The 22,149-nt window shown below is 38.6% G+C and overlaps 2 protein-coding genes across 5 annotated transcripts; one reads left to right on the top strand and one right to left on the bottom strand.

Moving 5' to 3' along the window:
* Positions 1-942: 942 nt before the first annotated feature.
* On the top strand, positions 943-21,549 carry LOC124842091 (methionine aminopeptidase 1A-like). Of its 4 annotated transcripts, none has more exons than XM_088104236.1 (17): positions 943-1,135; positions 1,569-1,619; positions 10,178-10,348; positions 10,573-10,648; positions 10,776-10,823; positions 10,908-10,952; positions 11,340-11,439; positions 11,515-11,582; positions 18,634-18,689; positions 18,767-18,808; positions 18,969-19,030; positions 19,120-19,218; positions 19,677-19,750; positions 19,863-19,932; positions 20,514-20,579; positions 20,659-20,747; positions 21,310-21,549. In XM_088104236.1, exons 1-17 carry the CDS (start codon positions 1,065-1,067, stop codon positions 21,385-21,387), a joined length of 1,266 nt encoding a protein of 421 aa, XP_087960362.1. In that variant the 5' UTR covers positions 943-1,064; the 3' UTR covers positions 21,388-21,549. The 4 variants fall into 4 exon arrangements, with proteins under 4 accessions (XP_087960362.1, XP_087960361.1, XP_087960363.1 ...); XM_088104235.1 differs by having other exon boundaries at positions 11,512-11,582; XM_088104238.1 differs by having other exon boundaries at positions 977-1,135; positions 1,569-1,606; positions 11,512-11,582.
* Positions 12,525-17,937, bottom strand: LOC148206353 (uncharacterized). The gene is made up of 4 exons (XM_088105290.1): positions 15,749-17,937; positions 13,972-15,657; positions 13,815-13,878; positions 12,525-12,625 (listed from the first exon to the last, which is right to left on the bottom strand). Exons 1-4 carry the CDS (start codon positions 17,558-17,560, stop codon positions 12,525-12,527), a joined length of 3,663 nt encoding a protein of 1,220 aa, XP_087961416.1. The 5' UTR covers positions 17,561-17,937.
* Positions 21,550-22,149: the final 600 nt, after the last annotated feature.

The raw sequence follows: 22,149 nt of genomic DNA, 5'->3' as shown, positions 1-22,149 counted from the left end.
TTTCTTTTACTTCAAATTCGATTATTTTTCCTAATTGGTACAGGTACAACAAATACAGCCTCCCTCAAACTCATAAGTCCTATAGTTAACCATGGCTAAAGTCGAACGCTTAACTCGGACTTGGGGGTATGATGTATAGTATGAAATATGGACCGGGCGGTTATTGAATAAGGCTGATCGGTCTATCCGCCGTTGGTCAACCTGGTCAAATGGTTTTCATTGGTATTGGGCCGTAATTGGGCCTACAACGCTAATAAGCTACTTCAAATGGTAATTGGGCCAACACTTACGTTATTATTGGGCCAATAATCCAGTAGAAGATAAAACCAAATATATCTTATTAAACGGCAGGAGAGCGTTCGCTCTATATTGCAGGAGAGCGAGCGGCAGAGTCATGCAAAAACGGCAAAGTCAAGTGTCTCGGTCCCAAAAAAAATCTACCGAAACAAGTGTAAATTTGAAAGAAGTTATAAATAGTTTTTATAATATATAAATAACATAGTATTCTAAAAATATTATAAAAATAATAAATATTAATTTGTAAAAAGTTTTATATTAAATGTATGATTTCTATAATATATATTTTTTTATTTTCTCATTTTAGTGAAAAATTGATCTGTAAATGTCATATTATGAGTGGTATGTTCTAATTCGTAGATTAACAATGAGATTCTAATTATCACATTATCACTTAAGAACGAAAAAATTATAACATTATCACTTGACAATAAGATTCTAATTACATATATAGCAAAATTTTGTTTACAGATGCGAAAATGGAAGAAGAAAATTTAGGCATTATTCTATAAATATTATATAATTATATAAGAAAAAGAAGTATCATGAAAACATTATACAAATAAGTATTATATTTTTTCGAAACACTTGTTTAGTAATTAAAATATCATAATTTCTAGAAGTTTGAAATGTCTTTGACAAAGGTGTTGCTCTTTGAAAGTTCCGTGATTAAGATTCGAAACATTGCTTGACCAACACGAAGTCATAAACTGTCTCCTCGCTCTGTCTCTTCGTCTGCCATCCCCGCTTTCGCCTGTTTGCAATCAATGGCTGGTGAATCTGATGAGCCCGAAAACAACCTCTGTTGTGTTAACTGTGCCAAACCCGCCAATCTTGAGTACTCTTTCTTCTCTCTCCGTGTTCTGTAGATGCTCACAAGTCACAATAACTGTGACCCCACTTTTATTTTATTTTTATTTTTATTTTTTAATTTGTTTTGTTTTGGGTTGCCCGTTTCTGTTTTTCTTTTTGGTATTTGACATGTGTGGTAAGGACTAAGCTTGTGCTATGATCAAATGGGGTTGTCATAGTTTCAGCTCAAGCCGTTGTTGCTGTTGCTGGCAACTTGCAATTTTGATATTTTCAATTTTACAGTACCCAAATTTGTTGCATTTAATTGCTGGTAGTTTTGGTCAACTGGGTGCTGAAAAATTGAATTTTCAAGTTTATTATGATGGTCTTGCAATCGGGTGATTGTGGTTTGGTATGCTATGGTTGTAGAAACAATCTATTGACAAGTTTAGTTTACTTTTCCTTTTTTTTTTCTTCAGGTGCCCAAAATGCGTGAAATTGAAGCTTCCTCGTGCAGGTTCTGCCTTCTGGTTTGTGACTATTACTTTGCCTGTTTTTTGCATTTTGAAATGTTATAGGATATTATTGAATAGGCTACCGATCGGTGGAAGAGGTCAGGCTACCGAACGGTAGAAGCACATAGACGATCGGTCAAAGTGGTCGAAGAGTTATACAACATTATAAATAGTTCAGTTAATTCTGTTAGTTTACAAAATTAACTAGACCCTGTAGTCTTTTGCTATATAAACAATGGTATACTGTAAAATTGAAAGAAGTTAATGCATAATATCAGAATTTCTTACTCTTTTCAAATCTATACACTCTTGTTTGGATTCCTTTCTTCTTACCTGGAGTCCCTATATCCTGGGTTCTTGTTCGAGACTATTGTCTTCCTAGAAGAACCATATCAATTGGTATCAGAAGGTGACCTTCCAACCACGCCATTCCAATGGTTGCCAATACCCATTCTGTACGTGAAGATTTTGACCATTTCAAAGATTCAATGGAGTCTCGCTTCTTGGAGCTCGGCACGTCGCTGGAGGCTCGTTTCATGGAAATTGGTGTATCTTTGAAGAGCAATCTTGTAGAAATAATTGGTAATCGCGAAACGCTTTCTATCGCCAATAACGGTAACCATTCTTGACCTTATTCTTGTAGTACTAGATTGGCTAGGTTAGATTTTCCTCGATTCAATGGGGATGGGGTGAAACAATGGTTAATTCAATGTGAAATTTTCTTCTCCGTTGATGGCACACCGGATGATTACAAGGTCCGTTTGGCAGTCGTCCATTTTGAAGGAAAAGCTCTACAATGGCAAGCGCATATGTCAAGAATATAGGGTTATTCAATCTTCCTTCTTGGGAGTCTTACACTAAGATCTTGATTGATAGATTCAGGGAGGTTTGTGAGGATCCTATGGCTGATTTGATGAGGTTGCGTCAAAAAAATTTTGTCCAAGATTACCATGACACCTTTGATCGAATAGTGTCACAAGTGGAACTCTTGGAGACGAATCAATTAAGTTGCTTTCTGGGCGGGTTGAAGCAAGACGTCCAGATAATGGTTCAGATGTTTCAGCCCATTTCGGTGATGAAAGCCTTCTCGCTAGCCAAAATGTATGAATCTACTAGCAACACCACTTCGCAAGCGAAGCCATTCCACAAGCAACTCAAACCACCTTTGTTGCCTAACCCCGCACAACGCGCGGAAGATCCTCGGCCAAGACTGCTCTCGAGGAATCTTACCCCTGCCTTTATGAATGAAAGAAGGGCCAAAGGTTTGTGTTATTTCTATGATGAACCGTTCACCCCTGCCCATAGTTTAACCCACAAAAAACTTCGGATTCATGTCCTGGAATTAGAAGACGACACTGTTTCTGAAGAAGACACTACAAACCCAGTTGAAACGAAGGAAAACAAGGGGGAAGAGCCATTGATTTCGGTTAACGCATTGACACGAGTTGCTAGTTTCAAAACTATGAGAGTCACTGGTCTTTGCAAAAAGAAACCTCTACATATCCTCATTGATAGTGGAAGTACTCATAATTTCTTGGACGTTCACATAGCCAAGAAACTGGGATGCAGAATTGTGAACATGGATCCTTTGGGTGTCACAGTGGCAGACAGTGCTAAAGTCCAGATTAACATGATGGTTAAAAATTTTTCTTTGATATTACATAATGCATCCTTTAGATCAAATATGATGTTGTTACCATTAGGGTTTTGTGACATGGTTCTTGGTATAGAATGGTTGATTACCTTAGGGGATATCACGTGGAACTTTGAAAAGTTAACAATGGAATTTACGGTGCAGGGAAGGAGACTTGTTTTGAGGGGTACAACAAGCCTCAAAACCATCAGGAAACAAATGTTACATAATACGCTTTGTTCAGGAGTCCACATCTCAATGATACAAATGTGTGATAAGGGTTTGTCTAGACCTGGCGATATCCTTTTTGAAGTCGAGAATAGCCTAAGAAGACTCATTTGAGAGCGCGAGCGGAGAGTTTGTCTAGACCTGGCGACATGTCATGAACAAAGCATACACAGCCAAACACTCGGGGAGATGTATGAAAGAAAGGATCATTAGGAAACAAAATGGAGAAAGGGACTTTATTATTAAGAGAGGAGGAGGGCATCCTATTAATAAGATAACATGCAGTTAAGATGGCATCCCCCAGTGATGGATAGGAATATGGGCACCAAGCAAAAGGGTACGAGCAGTTTCAACCAAGTGTCTATTTTTTCGTTCTGCTATACCATTTTGCTGTGGTGTATGAGGATAAGTAGACTGATGTAAGATACCATGGGAACTCAAGATGGCAGAAAAGGAGGATGAGAAATACTCTTTTGCATTATCACTTCTTAATATTTTGATTACTTGACCAAATTGATTCTTGATTTCATTCAAAAATGATGTAAAGATAGCTAACAATTCAGAATGATTTTTCATAAGATAAACCCAAGTACATCTTGAATATTCATCAATAAAGGTAACAAAATATCTAAAACCAAAGGAGGAGATACAACTAGGTCCCCATATATCAGAATGGATGATGGAAAAACTAGAATTACATATTGATTGAGACCTTTTAGGAAAGGAAGCTCTAACATGTTTTCCTAATTGACATGACTCACATTCTAAGGTTTGGAGACCACTAAGTTCAGGACACATCTTTTTTAATTTGGACAAATGAGGATGGCCAAGTCATGTAGCACTTTAGGATTAGGAGCAGCAACACAGGACACCTTTGGACGAGATCCAAAATGGTATAATCCGTCAGCTTCATATCCTTCTCCAATCTGTCTCCCCGAACCACACTCCTGTATAACAAAAGATTTATGATCAAAGGTTATTGAACAATTTAACATTTTAGTCAACTGATTTAAGGAAATTAAATTAAAAGGACAATTAGGGACAAAAAGGACTGAGTTGAGATTGAGGGAGGGAGACAAAGAAACATGACCTCTCCTTTGGAAGAAGTTTTAGATCCATTTGCAAGGGTTATGAAATGAGGTTTTTCTCGAAAGGAAATAGATGAGAACAAAGAGGTATTACCAGAAATGTGATCAGAAGCACCTGAGTCAATTACCCATGAATTTTGACCTTCCATAGATTGAGAAACGCAGGCTGTTGATGTATTGGGAGATTGAGATGGTTGTTTCATGCTGTTAGACTTTAACTTTAAATACTCGTGATATTCATCCTCAGAAAACATAGAAGTGGAAGTTTCAGTCTTCGAAGTGGAAGTTTCAGTCTTCGAAGTGGAAGTTTCTGTCTTCGAAATATTGGCGGTTTTGGAAGGGAAACCATGTAAGGAGTAGCAATTCTCTTGAATATGACTCATCCTTTTACAGTATGTGCATTGAGGATGTTCCCGACCTCCTCGTCCTCCTCCTCTAGTGCCATGTCCTCCTCTTCCTCGTGTGGCAACCATGATAGATGTTCCACTAGTTCATGCGCTTCTTGAGTTTGAGGTACCGGGACACGCAGAAGGCGAGTGGTCAATGTTTCCATAGAGGGGACCTCATGACTAGTTAGAAATTGATCTCTGAGATGATCAAAATTGGGATGTAGGGCACGAAGGATCAACACCATGTAAAATTTGTCTAGTTTCTTTTTGATATCCTCTAATGAATCTACTTCCAAAAACATCCTAAGTTCTTCGACAGCAGATTGGGCTTCAGCCATGAAGGACACCATATCATGGTCTGCCATTTTAAGAGATGCAAGCTTGTTCGTAGTGTCATAGAGACGTTGAATATCGTTGGCATAAATGCTTTGGGCTTTCTTCCAAAAGGAGTGACAAGTTTTAAAAGCCCTCAAAGATACAAGAAGTTTGGGTTCCACTGATTGCCATAATAGGGCACACAACTAGAAATTTGCTTGTTTCCACTGATCAGCTTTTTCAGTAGGCACATGACTTCCATCTCGCTCAAGGTGGTCATAATGCCCTTGGCTAAAGAACCACATTTCAACGGCAGCAGACCATGATAGATAATTTTTTCCATTTAGCTTCTCGGAGGTAATTGATGGACTTTCGGAGAAGGAAAGAGTACTGCCAGACCCATTTCTGAAAAAGACGAATAGTACTAGCGAGGAACAAGAAAACCTTAAGGGTTTAGACGAAGGAAACTGTGACAGTGATGGACGACGGTGGCCGGCGAAGACGGTGGCCAGACGGTGGCCGGCGGCGGGCAGCGGCGGACGGTGGCGAGCGACGAAGAACTGTGGTGCCGGACAGATATATATTACGAGACAGAAACCAGAGCGGGATCGACCCGCTCTGATACCACCTTAAGATTGAAACTGTAAAATAATTCTAGAGCGCTTAATTGATCCCTCTCACAATCTTCTATTTATAAGAAATAATTGATACACAAGTACATGATAAATAGGGTAACCCTAGACCCATTATAATCATGATAAATAGGGTAATCCTAGACACAATATAATCATGATAAATAGGATAACCCTTGACACACTATAATGATGATAAAATAGGATAAATATCCTAACACCCACTTTGCTCCTTACAAGTTAAAATCGTCTTCCCTGTGGAAAGGTCCTAAAAAACACTATAAGTTGGAAAAAATGTTACTGAATAATTTAAATCCTTTGTGAGTTTTTGCACAGAGATAAGACTATTAGCTAATTGAGGAACATGTAAAACATCATTTAATATAATAGATGAGTCAAAAATTATATTACCAGAGCCGCATATAGGTATACTCTGACCATTCACAACTGTAATAAGTTGTTCTTTATTGCTTTTTCCATGAGTCGAAAGACCCACTAAAAGGTGTCATATGGTCAGTTGCACCGAATCAAGGATCCAATTGAGAAACATGACCAACAATATTGAGACAAATCTTACCTTTTATGGACAGAGTACATGATCCAGAGGGCTTACTCATTGATTCAACCATTGTTTCCAAGCGCTCGAGTTTCTCCTTATAAGCTTTCATATCAAGATCTGGTGGTGTGGGTGAAGGACTAGATGGATTGGTGGCTTCCCATTCTGAGGTAGTATGATTTACCCATCTTTGAGTAGACCCTTTGTTGTTTCCCATGCGCTCGAGAACATTCTTTCTTCCATGGAGTTTGAAGCATGTTTCCTTGGTAGGTCCAGATCTTTTACAGTATGAACAATAGTCCCCATGAGTACCTTTTTCAAACGTCTTTCCCCCAGCATTTGTGCCCTTGTGGATTCCCTTTCCAGTTGTCATGGCAGAGCCTGTGTTGGAGATCCCTCCATTAAGCATGACAGTTCTCTGAGTTTCTTCTCCTCTTACCATAAAAAAAACTTTTGACAGGGATGGTAATTTTTCTCTTCCAAAAATCTGAATCCAGATTGGGTCGTACTCATGATTCATGGCCTAGAGAAATTTAAAGATTCTTTCCCTTTCAATGAATTCAGCAAGAGCGGCAACATCTGTTTTACACATCTTTATTGTTTGGATCTGATCGAGTTCCATCCAAAGACCATTCAGGATTCTGTGATATTCTGATACGGAAAGGGAGCCCTGTTTTGTATTTATGAGAAATAGAGAAGATTGGGAGAAATATCCCTTGTGTGTTTTGCATACACATAGGGTAGTTTATTTATAATGTAAGATATGGGCCAAGGCCCTTAATACAGAATGGGCTGAACCCAATTAACATAAACACACATCTTAACATCTAACACTCCCCCCCAAGCTAGAGCATATAAATCATATGCTCCAAGCTTGTTACAAAGATAGTCAATTCTAGGTCCTCGTAAGGACTTAGTGAATATGTATGCCAACTGGTTGCTTGAGTTAACGAACTCAGTCTTGATATCTCCAAATATGATTTTTTCTCGAATAAAATGACAATCAACTTCAATGCGCTTGGTTCTCTCATGGAAGACAGGAATAGAGCTAATATGGAAGTAGTTTGATTATCACATATAAGTGTCATGTGAGTGACATCTCCAAATCTCAATTCATTAAGTAATTGTTTAAGCCACACAAGCTCGCAAGTAGCTGATGCCATAGCTTTATATTCTGCTTCTGCGCTGGACCTTGCCACAACACTTTGCTTCTCACTTTTCCAAGATATCAGGTTGCCACCAATAGAGACACAATATCCAGAAGTAGACCTCCTATTAGAAGGGAAACCAACCCAATCAGCATCTGAATAGCAAACGATTTTTGTATCAATGTTAGGATCATATAGCAAACCTTTTCCAGGTGATCCTTTAATATACTTCAGTATCCGAACAACTGCATCCCAATGGTCTTCACATGGGGAGTTTAGGAATTGACGTGTAACAGTAAGGTAGTTTAATTTATCAACTAATCTTCTGTACCATTCAGGATCTGAGAAAGGCTCCCCCAGATTTGGTAGGAGTTTGATGTTAGGATCCATAGGTGTCTCAACAGATTTAGAGTTCATTAACCCTGTTTCCTCCAAGATGTCTAGCGCATACTTCCTCTGAGATATGACAATACCAGTGTTGGATTGTGCTACTTCAATACCCAAAAAGTACCGGAGTTTGCCAAGATCTTTGGTTTGAAAATGATGACAAAGGTGTTGTTTCATCTGAGAAATGCCAAGATAGTTGCTTCCTGTGAGAACAATATCATCGACATACACTATTAAGTAGATAGATCAGCACTTGAGTGGCGAATAGAACACTGAATGATCCGCTTCACTGCGAGACATACCAAATTGTTGAACAACACAGTTGAATTTACCAAACCAGGCCCGAGGAGACTGTTTTAGGCCATATAAGGATTTGTGAAGACGACATATCAATCCAGATGACTCTGTTAGGTTACTTTATGCGAGTAACCTAAATCTATACTCTACTCTCGCATCAACCATCGAATAACAGAAAAAAAGAAAGTATGTATGTATTATTGATTCTGTAAGGTATAGAAAATTACAAGTGTAATCTCCCCCAAGGAAGCCTATCTTTCACCATTAGGGACGTTTACTATGTTCCCGAGTTAAAGCGTAATATTTTACGCATGGGTCAGATAATTTTAAAAGGTAATTCAGTTTTTATGAAAGACCAGGTACTGTATTTAAAGGATAAGCATGGTCGTCTAGCAACCAAGGAAAAAGCGAAGAAAAACTGGTTGTATGAACTGCAGCTGAAGATCTTGCATAAAAGGTGTTTGAAGCAAGATATGACTAGCAAGAGCTTGGATAACTCCATGATGAGGTAAATGTAACATGTTTGTTAACAAGTGCAGAAGATATAAAATTTGAAGAAGTTGTGCTTGATGAAAGACGGAAGAAAGCTATGGATGAAGAGATTAAGCAGATAGAGAGGCTACTAGATGAAGCTAATGAGATTATGAATAAACAGAGGGTTGAGCTTGAGGAGCTAAAGAAGGCGGCTCTTGAAAAAGAAGAGAAAACATCTAGTGTTATTGAACCAAACGAGGAAGATGAAGATGACGGCCAAGATTGTTGAGAAATCGTCTAAGGTCAGAAACGAGTTGGTCAAAGTTATTGAGAAGTCGAACATAACAAAGTCAGTCAAAGCATTAAAGATGTCAACCAAGGTAAAAGACAAAAAGGCCAGAAGGAAAAAAAAGAAGTCAAACCTGATTGAAAGAAGCAAATATAACTGCCTAATGTCTCTCCCCCTCTTTATTCCCTTTTTTTCTTCCTTTCAATAACTCTCCATACCCTATCAGCTATCAACAATAAACTTCCAGTGTATGAAATAGGAGGACGAATAGTAACCAATTACAATGGTGTAGGGAAAATGATATGGAACAACCAATAAATAGAGTCTGAGAAGAATGTAGGGAAATGAATATCAACCCATCTTCCCTCGTTATTCGGTGTCTTTCTCTTATAGAGTGTCTGTGCACACATCTTTCAGTCGCTATTCTGTTAGTTTCTGCCTCAGATTTCTTCTCATATCTGGGATTCCCGGATCTCCTCTTACAGATTTTTTATCTTTGGTGTCATAATTTTCTATCGATAATCAATTCTGAATTGGCAGCTTCTTGACAAATACCAAATAAAGTCAAATACAAGTTTGTAGATGGGAATTATCAATCATCATCTTCTAAATCCAAGTTGTCTTAATCATTTTGACCACTACTAGAGCTGTAGATTTCATTTTTAAAAGGATGTCTTTGGAATCAATACCTTGCTTCTGCTATAGTTGCTATTCAGCGAGCCATTTGGTCCAGTACATCTGCTATGCTAAACCACACCACTGAAGTGAGCACTAAAGTTGCTATATAGCGTGCTATTTAAAATCATGAATGCTACTGTTAATGTATCGGTACAATATAGTGCATCAGTTGGTGCTGACTAGTAATACTTATCGACCATTGTAAATAAAAAACTAAGTTCTGATTGATCTAATTTAATATCCACAGCATATTGATTTAGTTATTAGGGATTGTCAATTTGGTGAAGAGATGACATTGTTCCTCCAAGTGGAGTCCTGTAGAAGAAGTTGAGGTTGACCATGGTTCTAATAGAGAACAGTGAATCACTAGTTAATTACTGTTACTGAATCACCCTGAAATATACATCTCGTAGTCTTCATATCCTTCATACTTGAGCCAATTTTGATATCTTTTGACAGCTCTCAGGAATGTTTCAAGTCTTCATGGAGCTCGCACAAATCAGTGCATCTGAAGGCAAAGTTATCCTCACCTGACACACAAAATTCAGGCTCACTCAGTGAAGGTTGGTTATATTGTTTGAAGAGTGGGCAGGCTTGGACACCAAAGCTTCCTTACTTTGATTGGACCGGGTAGGGCTTTGAACATCTTCATACTCTAAACTTTCAAATCCCCACAATTTAATTAATACAAGATGTTGTGTTCATTATTAGTAGTGCTTTTTCACAATTTTTCATTCAGAGGCCTTCTGTGATTTTTATTGTTCCCCCTCTTTTCATTAATTTTTCTCTTTCAAGCTTACTGCTAATTACTTGTTTATTTGTTGAAACCAAAATATAACTTTTGCTCTTGCAAGATCGCTGCGGCCGTCTCCGATTTCTAATAAACGGATTGTCCCATGTCATATTGATAAACCTGATTGGGCTGATGATGTAAGTTATCCCAGTTCTTCTTATTTAAATGCTTTGTGCCTTCTCTTATTTAACTCATTTTGCTTAAATACAAGGAGGGTCCATTGGTTGCTGAAATCTTTTTATTTCTTCTGTGTTTAACTTCTAGGGAATTCCAATAATTGAGCCCAATAGTGTTCTGCAGTATACCGTTGAGGTGGGTAATTTTAAAATACATGAGTAGGTCCAAAAATTGTCTTTATTCTTTTTATTCTACTTTCTAACTCATACTAATCTATAGGTCAAAACTCCAGATCAAATCGAGAGAATGAGGGAAACTTGTCATGTAAACTACTTGCCACTCTTTCTCTCTGTAGATTCTCTTATATATAAGTTGTTTTCACTCGTCTACCATCTCAATCATAGTTATGAATTCAGGATAACGGTGCAGAGCTGCTGGCCCAGAAAATGGGATAGCAGGATGGTGGATAGTAGGATGACTGTTTTTCCTGAAATTTTTATATACATTAAATTACTAATACTATGCATATACCAATGCTCAAAAATAGAAAAATTACTTAAAAATAATGAGTTTTGAATTGAATGATGACAAATTCAGAAACTGTAAACTTGAGTAAAATGAAAGGTCTTTTAAATATTTATTTATTTTCTATTTTGTGTTGGTGTAGACTTTAGCCTCTAATTTGGCTGAATTGATTTCTACTTTATATAGATTGCAAGGGAGGTATTGGATGAAGCTGCTAGGATTATTCAGCCTGGTGTGACAACTGATGAGATTGATAAAGTTGTTCATGAGGCAACTATTGCTGCAGGTGCTAAATTTTTATTGAGTTTCCTTTTGAAACACTTCAAGTCTTACCACTTTTTTATTTATTGATTTTTAGTAGGTTTATCAATCAATGAAGCTCAGATACTTCAGCTTAGTAGCCTTCTTTGTGGCGTACCTATTTTTTATGTATGTCTATGTCAAACCCTTCACAATCAAATATTCCTACTAGCTATTCTACAATTTCTTTTGGAAACCTTTATACAAATAAATACATATTTGGGATTAAGTTTTTGGAAAATAATATTTTTCTTTTTCAACAGCTATTATTTCTCGAAAATATAAACTTCTCGGTGGCTACTACATAAGTTTGTGACATTAAATTATGTCTACATTAGGGTTTTAAATAGCGTGTCAGTGATGTAGTGGTGCAGAGCAGTCGCGACTGGCTAAAGGGCTGCTGTACTGGATCTGATGAATGGCTGAATAGTGGCACTTTGTGTTGATTCCAAAAAACTGCCTCAAAACAAAGTCACACAGTTTTGCGAGCGAGGAATTAAGCTTATTGTGTTCGGTTGAAGTGAAATGCGCAGACGTACTGTTCAGTCACCCGCGGGTGATGAGATTTGGAGGGATGGAATGCAAATTCTCTTAAATGTCCCTATAACTCAAAATAATTCCCAGATGATGTTTTATACTTAATATAATCGGTTCATTGTGAAGAAGAATGGAGGTTGAGGATGAAGATGAGAGACGTTGAAGATGAAGAAGACGAAGCAGAGAACGAGTTCAGCGTGAAGAGAGTGAAAAAGACGAAGAAGAGAGATCATCACCATCCAATTCCCAAACCTTCCCAAATGAACTAGAAGAAATTGCCATATAAGTAGACTCCACATCCTTCTTCAACCTCTTGCTCCCAAAACGGCACTTTCTCCTCTTCTGTCCCAAATCCATCTCCTTCACTTCACTCTCCTCATTAGAAGCAACTCCGTTCTCCTGCACGACACAGCGCTCACTGCTTCTCCTCATTAAAATCATTCGACAGCGACCGCCGTGCTGGAGGAAGCCTTGCGCGAGGTCGGTGTCGAAGGCAAGGTCGGTGGCGCATCCTTCTTCTTTTCCTCCTCTTCCCTACGTCGAAGTGAATCCAGCATCTGCTCCAGCGAGCTTCTCGCCAAGGAACATGGCGAAGCCGACAACACCATGTTTCCCCACCCCACCAACAAAAACCACTGAAATTTATCAACTTTGAACCCAATAGAAATTTCACCACCCCCACTTCGACTTTCGTTGCTGCATTGATGAAAGCCGTGAAATTGAAGATAGAATTTTCAGATTCAAATCCCTGTTGGTTAGTGCAACAAGAGTTCCTGGGGAATGAAAATTTTCGATTGCATAGAGGGAGATGTGAGTTGCTATGCGTAGCTCTTCCCTCGTCAACACATGGACCTCGTTTTTTATTATGTTGACAGCAAATTACTATTACATTGTTGTTACTGTGAATATTGTTGTTACTGTGAATAGAATAGTAATATTATTACATTATTAGTATTTTAATTATTATAAGAATTGTTGTTACTATGAATATTGTTGTTACTGGTAATAGAGTACTAATATTATTACATTATTAGTATTTTAATTATTATAAGAATTAAAATATGATATAAAAAATACAACTACTTTAATATGCTGTCTTATAAAAATAATTATTTTAATTTTTTCACAATTCCCTCATGATTAAAAATAATTATTTTAATTTATTAAATTACAATTTTATTACATTTTAAAAAATAATATTAATAATTATTTTTAATTTTTTACTCTTTATAAACATTTTTACAATTAAATATAATATTAACAATTATCATTTTATATTATTTTAATAACTAGGGGCATTTTGGTAATCTTTAATTTTTACCAATTAAACAAATTTTTTAAATGTGTCCCATCAATCAAATCCTACAGTAATTCTCACACACTTTACTTCCAAATTCACCCTCAATTACCCACAAATCCACTCAAAAAAACAACAAAAAAATTACCCTCAAATCAACTCAAATTCATTCAAATCATCTCCCCCAAATCGTCTCTCCCAAATCCCTACAAAAGAACAAAGTCTTAATTTTCAAAATTAAAATCTATAGATGTTAAAATTGTGAAAATGATGAAGAAGAGTTGGATTAGGAAGATGACTGAAAATTCCAATCTAGAGAATTTGTATTTATCTTTTGTTGGTGTTTACTTGTATGTTCTGTTTAAGACACTGACTTTTTACTATTAATTATAGATGTTATGTTAGGTATTCAAGATGAAATCCCTAACGAGCTCTCTAACTCTCACTTACTTACACCAACACGGAACAGAATAGAATGAGAAAGAATGGAATTGCATTCACACCAACAAATCAAGAATACAATGTACCCAGGAGCTTAACCTCCTTCACCTGGTTCTTAGACCGGTCAACTACATACAAGTCACTAACCAACTTTCAGAAACAAATACAGGGTCCTTATATAGACCCTGTTCCCGCCCTCTTAACTGTTATTCTGTTAGATAACAGTTAGGTATTATTCCTCACCCTTCTCCTCTCATAAACCCTCCAAGGCCTAACATTACTCCCTCCTTGAAAATCAACCTTGTCCCCAAGGTTGAATTCTGGGAACTGTTCTTGCATCATCACCCGATCTTCCCAAGTGGCGCTTTCCTCCCCACTGTTTTGCCATTCAATGAGTAATTGCTCTCTTTGGTCCCCTCCTTGCTGCCGGACCCTTCTATCTAACACTCTGCTAGGCAAACAGGTTGGGCCACTTTCCTGCAGATCTTTTGGCAGCTCCTTCTCTACCTGCTTCGTGCCAATAGCTAACTTCAACTGGGACGCATGGAAAACTGGATGAATCCTTGCGTTCTCAGGTAACTGCAACTTGAATGCTACTTCCCCTATCTGCTGAATCACCTTAAACGGTCCATAATACCTAGCTGCTAATTTCGGGTGCAACCTCACTGGCATCGTAACTTGTCGGTGCGGTCTGATTTTGAGAAATACCCAGTCATCCACCTTAATCGTAACTGGCTTCCTCCCTCGGTTAGCTTGTTTGACCATCGCATCCTGAGCCCTTGCCAAATGGAAACGAAGTTGCTGCAGTGCCTCATCACGCGTCTGCAATTCCTGGGCTACAGCTTCTACCATCGTTTCTCCCGGTACAAACCTGGTCAAAGTAGGGGGTGATCTTCCATAGACAACTTCAAAAGGGGTACTCTTCGCTGCTCCCTGATAGCTGGTATTATACCAGTATTCGGCCCAAGGGAGAATCATGTTCCAGCTTTTAGGCTGTTCAGAGCAAAAACATCTGAGATACCCTTCTAAAATTCTGTTGAGCACTTCCGTTTGTCCATCAGTCTCTGGATGGTAGGAGGTGCTCATCTGAAGCTGAGTACCCTGTAACTTGAATAATTCCCTCCAAAACAAACTGAGAAAGAGTGGGTCTCGGTCACTGACTATAGTTTTGGGTATCCCGTGCAACTTCACAATCTCCTTTACAAACGCTTCAGCCACTGTCTTTGCGGTATAAGGATGTTTGAGAGGAATGAAATGTGCGTACTTGCTCAGACGATCCACAACTACAAGTATCGCGTCGTACCCCTTGGATTTCGGCAACCTTACTATGAAATCCATGCTGATATCTTCCCACACAGCCTGGGGTATTGGTAGGGGTTGCAACAATCCTTGGGGAGAGGCTGCTAAATATTTATGTTGCTGACATACCAGGCACTGAGTTACAAATTCTGTTACAGCCTTCTTCATTCCGATCCAGTACAAGGACTGTGCGATCCGGCGGTAGGTGCGGTATACTCCCGAATGACCTCCCGTCGGTGTAGTATGATGCTCAACCAGCAGCTTCGGAATCCAACTTGACTTGGCTGAGAGAACCAGTCTCCCCTTGTAATGCAGCCTCCCATTCTCCATCGTGAATGCTGGATGTTTGTCAGGATCTTGGTTTAGGGCGGTTATAATTTTTCTAAGCTCTTCATCCTCATCAACTTCCTTTACCACTTCCTGGAAGTCTTTCCAGTATGGTCTTACTACCATATTCAGCTCCTTCTCCCTTCCTGGAATACCCTCCTCGGTTTCCTCCTCCGATTCATCTCTTTCCTTTCTAGATAAAGCGTCAGCCACCTTATTAGTTTGCCCCGTCTTGTAAACGATTTCGAAATCGTAGCCCAGTAGCTTGGCTATCCAGTGTTGTTGAGCTGGGGTGGTTATTCTCTGTTCCAGCAAAAACCGCAAGCTTTTCTGATCAGTGTGCACCACGAATTTCTGACCCATCAGATAGGGCCGCCAGTGCTGAACCGCCAACGCCACCGCCATGAGCTCCTTCTTTTAAAACAATTTGATGTTTCGCCATTTTATTAGGTGGCAGTCCTGGAAATTCCTGGAATACCCCCACGTACTGTTCCAAAAGTTTCTTCATATCCTCCTTTTGTTCTCTCGTCAACTCACTTTCTTCCTCAGTCTCCCAACTTGCCTCTTTGCCCTCCAGACTCCAAACCAACGCACACGACTCTACCTCGCTAAGTTTCAGCAGTTGTTCGGGTTCTATCACCCTCCTCTCCAACCTCGGGTCTCCGGTTATGGTGCGTTTCTGCTCCCCTTGCCAGAACGACATGGTGGATTTTCCCCAGTCTACCGTGATCTCACCCAACTTAGCCAACCACTCCACTCCGAGAATCATGTCTACGCCCCCCAGTTCGAACAAATAAAATCTCTCCATGATCTCGACGTCCCCCATGCAAACCACCACTCTCGGACAACACCCCCGCGTCTTCTTTCGTTGACCATCCCCCAAACTGACGTGATATGGGGATGTGTCTTCCTGCTCGAGTTTCAGCTCCCTCACCAATTCTTGACTAACGAAGTTGTGGCTCGCGCCACTGTCCACTAGTATCAGCACCTTTCTCTCTCCCACTCTTCCCTGCAGCTTCAAGGTTTTTGGTTGAGTCAGCCCTCCGGCTGAGAAAGCCGACAACTCCATGCATGGCGGTTCTGTCTCCGCCCCTGTCTCTCCTTCATCTCCTTCTTCGTCCTCGGCCAACAGCACCACCCTCAAGTTCTTCTCAGGACATTGGTGCCCGGGACTAAAGGGCCCCCCACAGCGAAAACATCTACCCTCCTCCCGGCGCTTCAAGTACTCAGGATACGACAAATTTCTTGAGCTCCGATTCCGACTGTCCCCGCCGCCGTAACCTCTGCTCCTCACGGGTTCACTCCCTGGCGCCGTGTCGCGCTTCACCGATCCCACACTCTCTATCGGTGTCGCTCGAACCATGCTACCCCTTGGTTGCTCCGTCCTCGTCACCACCGCTCCTCCTGATGATCGTCCCCACGCGGGGGTAGTCTTCGCTGCCGTCCATCCCATCAACCCTAGGCCGCGAAGAGCTTCCTCTACGTCCCGCGCAATCTTCATCGCCGTCATCAAATCGCGGGGATCATGTGGTCTCATCTGACACCGCAGCTCCTCACGTAACCCCGCAATGAAATAACCTAACAATTGGTTATCGGAAAATTCCTTTGTCTGCCCCGCCAATGCTTCGAATTCTTTCACGTACTCCTCCACGGTAGTGGTCTGCCTAATCGCCGCTATTCTTTCGTAAATTCCCCCACGGTGGCGACTCTCGAATCGGATCAGCAATGCTTCCTTCAACCCCTCCCAGGTTCGATCAGTTGCCTTGTCTTTCCAAAACTTGAACCAGTAAGCCGCGCTTCCCTCCATGCTGATATGAGCCAATTCGACTTTCTCCGCTTCCGCTACCTTCTGAATCTCAAAGAACTTCTCCGCTCTGTTAATCCAATACAGAGGATCAGGTCCTTCGAATATGGGTAACTCCACCCGTCGTCTCCAATTAAAGCCGTTGTCTGATCGCTCTCCCTCTCTTCCCCCTCCTTCGTTCTCGCGCCGGTTCCCTCCATTATGGTTCACTGAATCCTGACTTTCATCCGAGCCTGATTCCCCTTGGCTGTTACGTTTCCCCATCAACCGTAACAATTCTTGAATGTCTTTGCGCATCGCGATCGATTCTTGGCGATTCGCTGCCGTCTCTGCCTTCAAACCGTTGACCGCCAACTCCAGGTGCTCCATCTTCCCCTCAACCTTGACCATTCTTCCCTCCATCACTCGCGCTTTCCTCCGATCTGATCCGGCAGGTCGGACCTCTTTGTTAGGTATTCAAGATGAAATCCCTAACGAGCTCTCTAACTCTCACTTACTTACACCAACACGAAACAGAATAGAATGAGAAAGAATGGAATTGCATTCACACCAACAAATCAAGAATACAATGTACCCAGGAGCTTAACCTCCTTCACCTGGTTCTTAGACCGGTCAACTACATACAAGTCACTAACCAACTTTCAGAAACAAATACAGGGTCCTTATATAGACCCTGTTCCCGCCCTCTTAACTGTTATTCTGTTAGATAACAGTTAGGTATTATTCCTCACCCTTCTCCTCTCATAAACCCTCCAAGGCCTAACATGTTATTAATTTAGAGTAATTTTTATAATTTTTGGGAATTTATGCATTATGTAAACAATAAAAGAAATCCATAATAAAAGTTGTTTTGTCATGCCCAAAAATTTGGTATAGTGGGACAACTTCTATTATGAATTTTTTATAGTTCTTGTATAGAATGTTTTGGCATTACTGCATCTAGTGAGTGTTGAGCATGCATCCTCTGTTATCTAGAGTAATGAGTTTTGTCCTATATTGATTAGTAATGAGCAAAATGACAGTATATAAAAAAGAAGACTCATAAATTCATTGTCTTAATTGTCTTAAGGTTTTGGATTAGAAATGGTTTCTTGGTCTCTCTTGTATGGAATGCTTATAGTCCATTGGTGTTGAATCTTCCTGGTGTCTCTCCTCGTGAAAACCTAACAAACTGGTTCATGTATTGTATAGCTTTGAAAGGATCGCTTTCGTTTTTTCTCCCACATTTTGTTGTACAAATCACAACAAACATTTTTTATAGGAAAAAGAAATTTAATTTCATAGCAACTAGGTGCTTCATCTCTCTGCTTACCAGAAATTAGAAGTTCTAAAAAGGCCATGAGCATTAGAGAGCGGGCTTCCCAACCTTATAACTATGTTTCCAATTGCTTGCGTGAGTTTCTTGATGTGACTGTCATTTGGTTATTACAGATAGTTGCCGGTGGTGATACTGTTTTTACTTTTTACCTTTGCAGGAGGGTATCCATCACCTCTCAATTATAATTTCTTCCCTAAATCTTGCTGCACGTAGGTACTTTTCTTCTGTAATGTCATATTTTTCTCATTGTCTAAGTATATTTTAAGACGGAATTTTGCACTATCTAACAGTTCAGTTAATGAAGTAATCTGCCATGGAATTCCTGACGCAAGGTAAACTATTCTGTGCCTTTTTAGTCTATTCATATTATGGTTTTTCGTTGTTGCTAGTTGTTTTATTTGTGGCTGTAATTATTATAAACCAACTTCCTCAACTGATGCTTCATTGGCTGGGTACTTGAGAACTCCTCTTTTTAATATAGTCATTGTGCAGGAAGCTTGAGGATGGTGACATTGTAAATGTTGATGTCTCTGTGTACTATAAAGGTGTTCATGGTAAGTTGGTTAGCTTATTTATGCTTCACAGTTTCCAATTTTGAAGTTCATAAATCAACAACTGGTTAATTTTGTGGGTTGTTGTGCAGCTGATCTCAATGAAACATACTTTGTGGGAAACGTTGATGAAGAGTCTTGCCAATTAGTAAAATGCACATATGAGTGCCTGGAGAAGGCAATATCCATTGGTATACATCCATTGCCAATTCTGTCTCTTCTTTAACTTTCAAATATAATAACAGTCTTGGATCTCTTGTTTGTCTTTTGTTTGACGTGTACCTTAAAGTTTCATTATGAATTCATAACTCAAACTACAAATTTAGTCTTTAAAATGTTGATTTGGTCCCATCTCCTTAATCCCGTATTTTAAGGTTATAAATCATTTAAAAATTAAAAATATAAATTAAGGACAGAAGGACATGTTGAATAACTAACATGATCATATCATATTAGCTACTTATTATGTTGTAAACATGTATTGAAATGTTGATAATTGATGTTTACAGATTGCCATACTATACAAGTATGCATTTGGATTATAATGTGTTTTGGGTGTTTAAAATACATCTTGTAATTGGAATGTATATAATATTTTTTAAAACACTGAAATATAGGATCCTAATTCTTCTTCTGCAATCAAATTCAGTTAAACCAGGAGTACGGTTCCGGGAAATTGGTGAAGTTATTAGTCGTCATGCTTCAGTGTCTGGCTTCTCAGTGGTAATTTTTTACTTATTGGTTCTTTAGTTTTTTAAATCTGTTTATCATTATTCCTTCACTATAGTTGATGCTAATCATCTGTTCCCTATTTTTTTTCCCTTGGACCCGTTAGGCAAGATCATATTGTGGTCATGGAATTGGAGAGCTCTTCCATTGTGCACCAAACATTCCTCATTATGCAAGTATCCTTCCCTAGTTTTTTAGCACTGCAGGGAATTGTAAGAAATATTTAGAAATGGTCTTTTTCGTCAACTGATGTTTGATATTAACATTCACCACAGTTTATAATTTTCTTTTACAACAAACTTAACTCGGCATTGATAATGAAAGAAGCAATACAACTAGGAACATATTAAAACAAATAGTGGAACTAGCATAAGTTAAGGAAGCTTTAGCAAGAGCATGAGCTACCCTGTTGGCTTGTCTCCCTAAAAACTTGACCTCAAAGTTTCAATTAGTCTAAGAATTTTCCTGCATTGTTCCAGAATGGAACCAACTTCTGAAACATCTTGAGTAGTAGACCACAGTCTGTCAAAAATGATTTTGCAGTGTATACTTTCCTTCTAACATCAAGTGACCAGTTTAGAAATCGTTCTATATGTTAGTCATTCACTTTCTATTGACAACCCTGTTATAAATACCATTAATTCCAAGCAACAGGCAATGTGCACCTCTTGATTTATTATCTCTACCAACAAAGAACAAAGATTGCTAGAAAGTAGAAAGAAAACTTGTGGAATTTATACTCCTTAACCACTGTCAGGAAATAAAGCAGTTGGTGTGATGAAGGCTGGACAGACCTTTACAATTGAACCAATGATCAATGCTGGTATACTTATAATTCATAAAATTTCTTACAAATGGTTTTTATGAATCCATGTGGCAGCTCCAATATTATTTTTTAATAGGTGTCTGGCGTGATCGAATGTGGCCTGATGGATGGACTGTTGTTACAACCGATGGTAAACGAAGTGCTCAATTTGAGCATACTCTGCTGGTTAGTCCTTGTGTTTTCTCCATACTAAGTCTGGTTATTTCTGCATAATCCTGCCAAGTAAAACACGGTCTTGATGTGCTGAAAAGTAATAATAAATGAGAGAAAATGATCATAGTTGTAATTTTGGATGAGGTTTTCAAGAGAAAGATACGGTAACGATTAGCCATTTACTTTCTCACCTCACCTCTATTCATTTTGGTGTGAAACAAATGAAACATCAATAATATGCTTTGGACTAAGCCTTTGAAAAATATCATAGAGAGTACAGTGTCTTGGTATGATGTTAGTTTGAATTTTTTTATTTTTGGATAATGCAAGTTTAAACGTATAATGCAAGTTTAAACGTATAATCTCATGCATATTATCCAAATCATTGACCACTAATTTAATCATGTGTCTATTACATAGAGCTACAAAACCGTGGCTACTTTGTTTATATTTGTTTTGGTCAGTGAATTAGTAATTTGAATTTAGACTTATATTTGGTCTACATTAGTAGTTCACGATTATTTTTATCTGGTTGTACCTATTTAACATAGCTTATGGTTTTCATCATAATTAGGTGACAGATACTGGTGTTGAAGTTTTAACAGGGAGGTTGCAGACATCACCCAATGTTTTTCCTTGGCTAAATTCATAATTGGGTGAATCAATATGGTGATAGAGTCTGCCATTTTCTAAAATTACCATAAATTAACTGGGCAACATTTATTTGCTCTATTTCCATGGTTGCCTCTTTTGGGTATCATGTTTGTAAGGTATACAAAAAAAGATAAATAAAACATAAGAAAAATTTAATTGAGTTGAGGTGTAAAGGGTGATCAATGACATGTTTGTGCAATTTAAGGAAAGATTAATTTTAATAATTTTGCCTTATGCTTTTTGTATTATTTGTTTTTTTAATTAAATGATTTTATACAGTATTTCTGATTCAAATCAGCACAGTAAAATTGTTAGATAGTCAACAAAATTATAAAATTATGTAAATCATCATCAGATCTTTTGAGTGAATGGATTCAGTTCAAATAAAATCTAAATCTAATTAAAAATTAATGTAATTAGAGTTTACTTGTAACATCCTATTTTAGTAGTATAAAACTAATAAAATAAGACGTACATAAATGAAAACTTACAAGTAACTTGAGGCTATTAGAACGAGAGATCCTATCCTTGACGGACCAAAGATTATCTATCCTGTTGCTTTTTCCTTTCAACCAAACATTGAGTCTCCTGAAAGATGTCCTTCCTAAGCTTACACCGGTTAAGGTGATCATTGCAAAAGAGAAAACACCATACAATGTACAACAAAGAAGCAAGGGTAAGTTAATTTACAATTGAGGAACAATATATATTTATAAACTCCTGTAAAACATGTTACATACAACAAACATATCACTCCACA

This window comes from Vigna umbellata, chromosome 1 (genome assembly GCF_029865625.1).
Source record: "Vigna umbellata cultivar VRB3 chromosome 1, Vumbellata_1.0, whole genome shotgun sequence".
Classification (NCBI taxonomy): domain Eukaryota; kingdom Viridiplantae; phylum Streptophyta; class Magnoliopsida; order Fabales; family Fabaceae; genus Vigna; species Vigna umbellata.
Note: the sequence above shows the minus strand (reverse complement) of the source record. Positions and strands in the feature narration are given on the sequence as shown.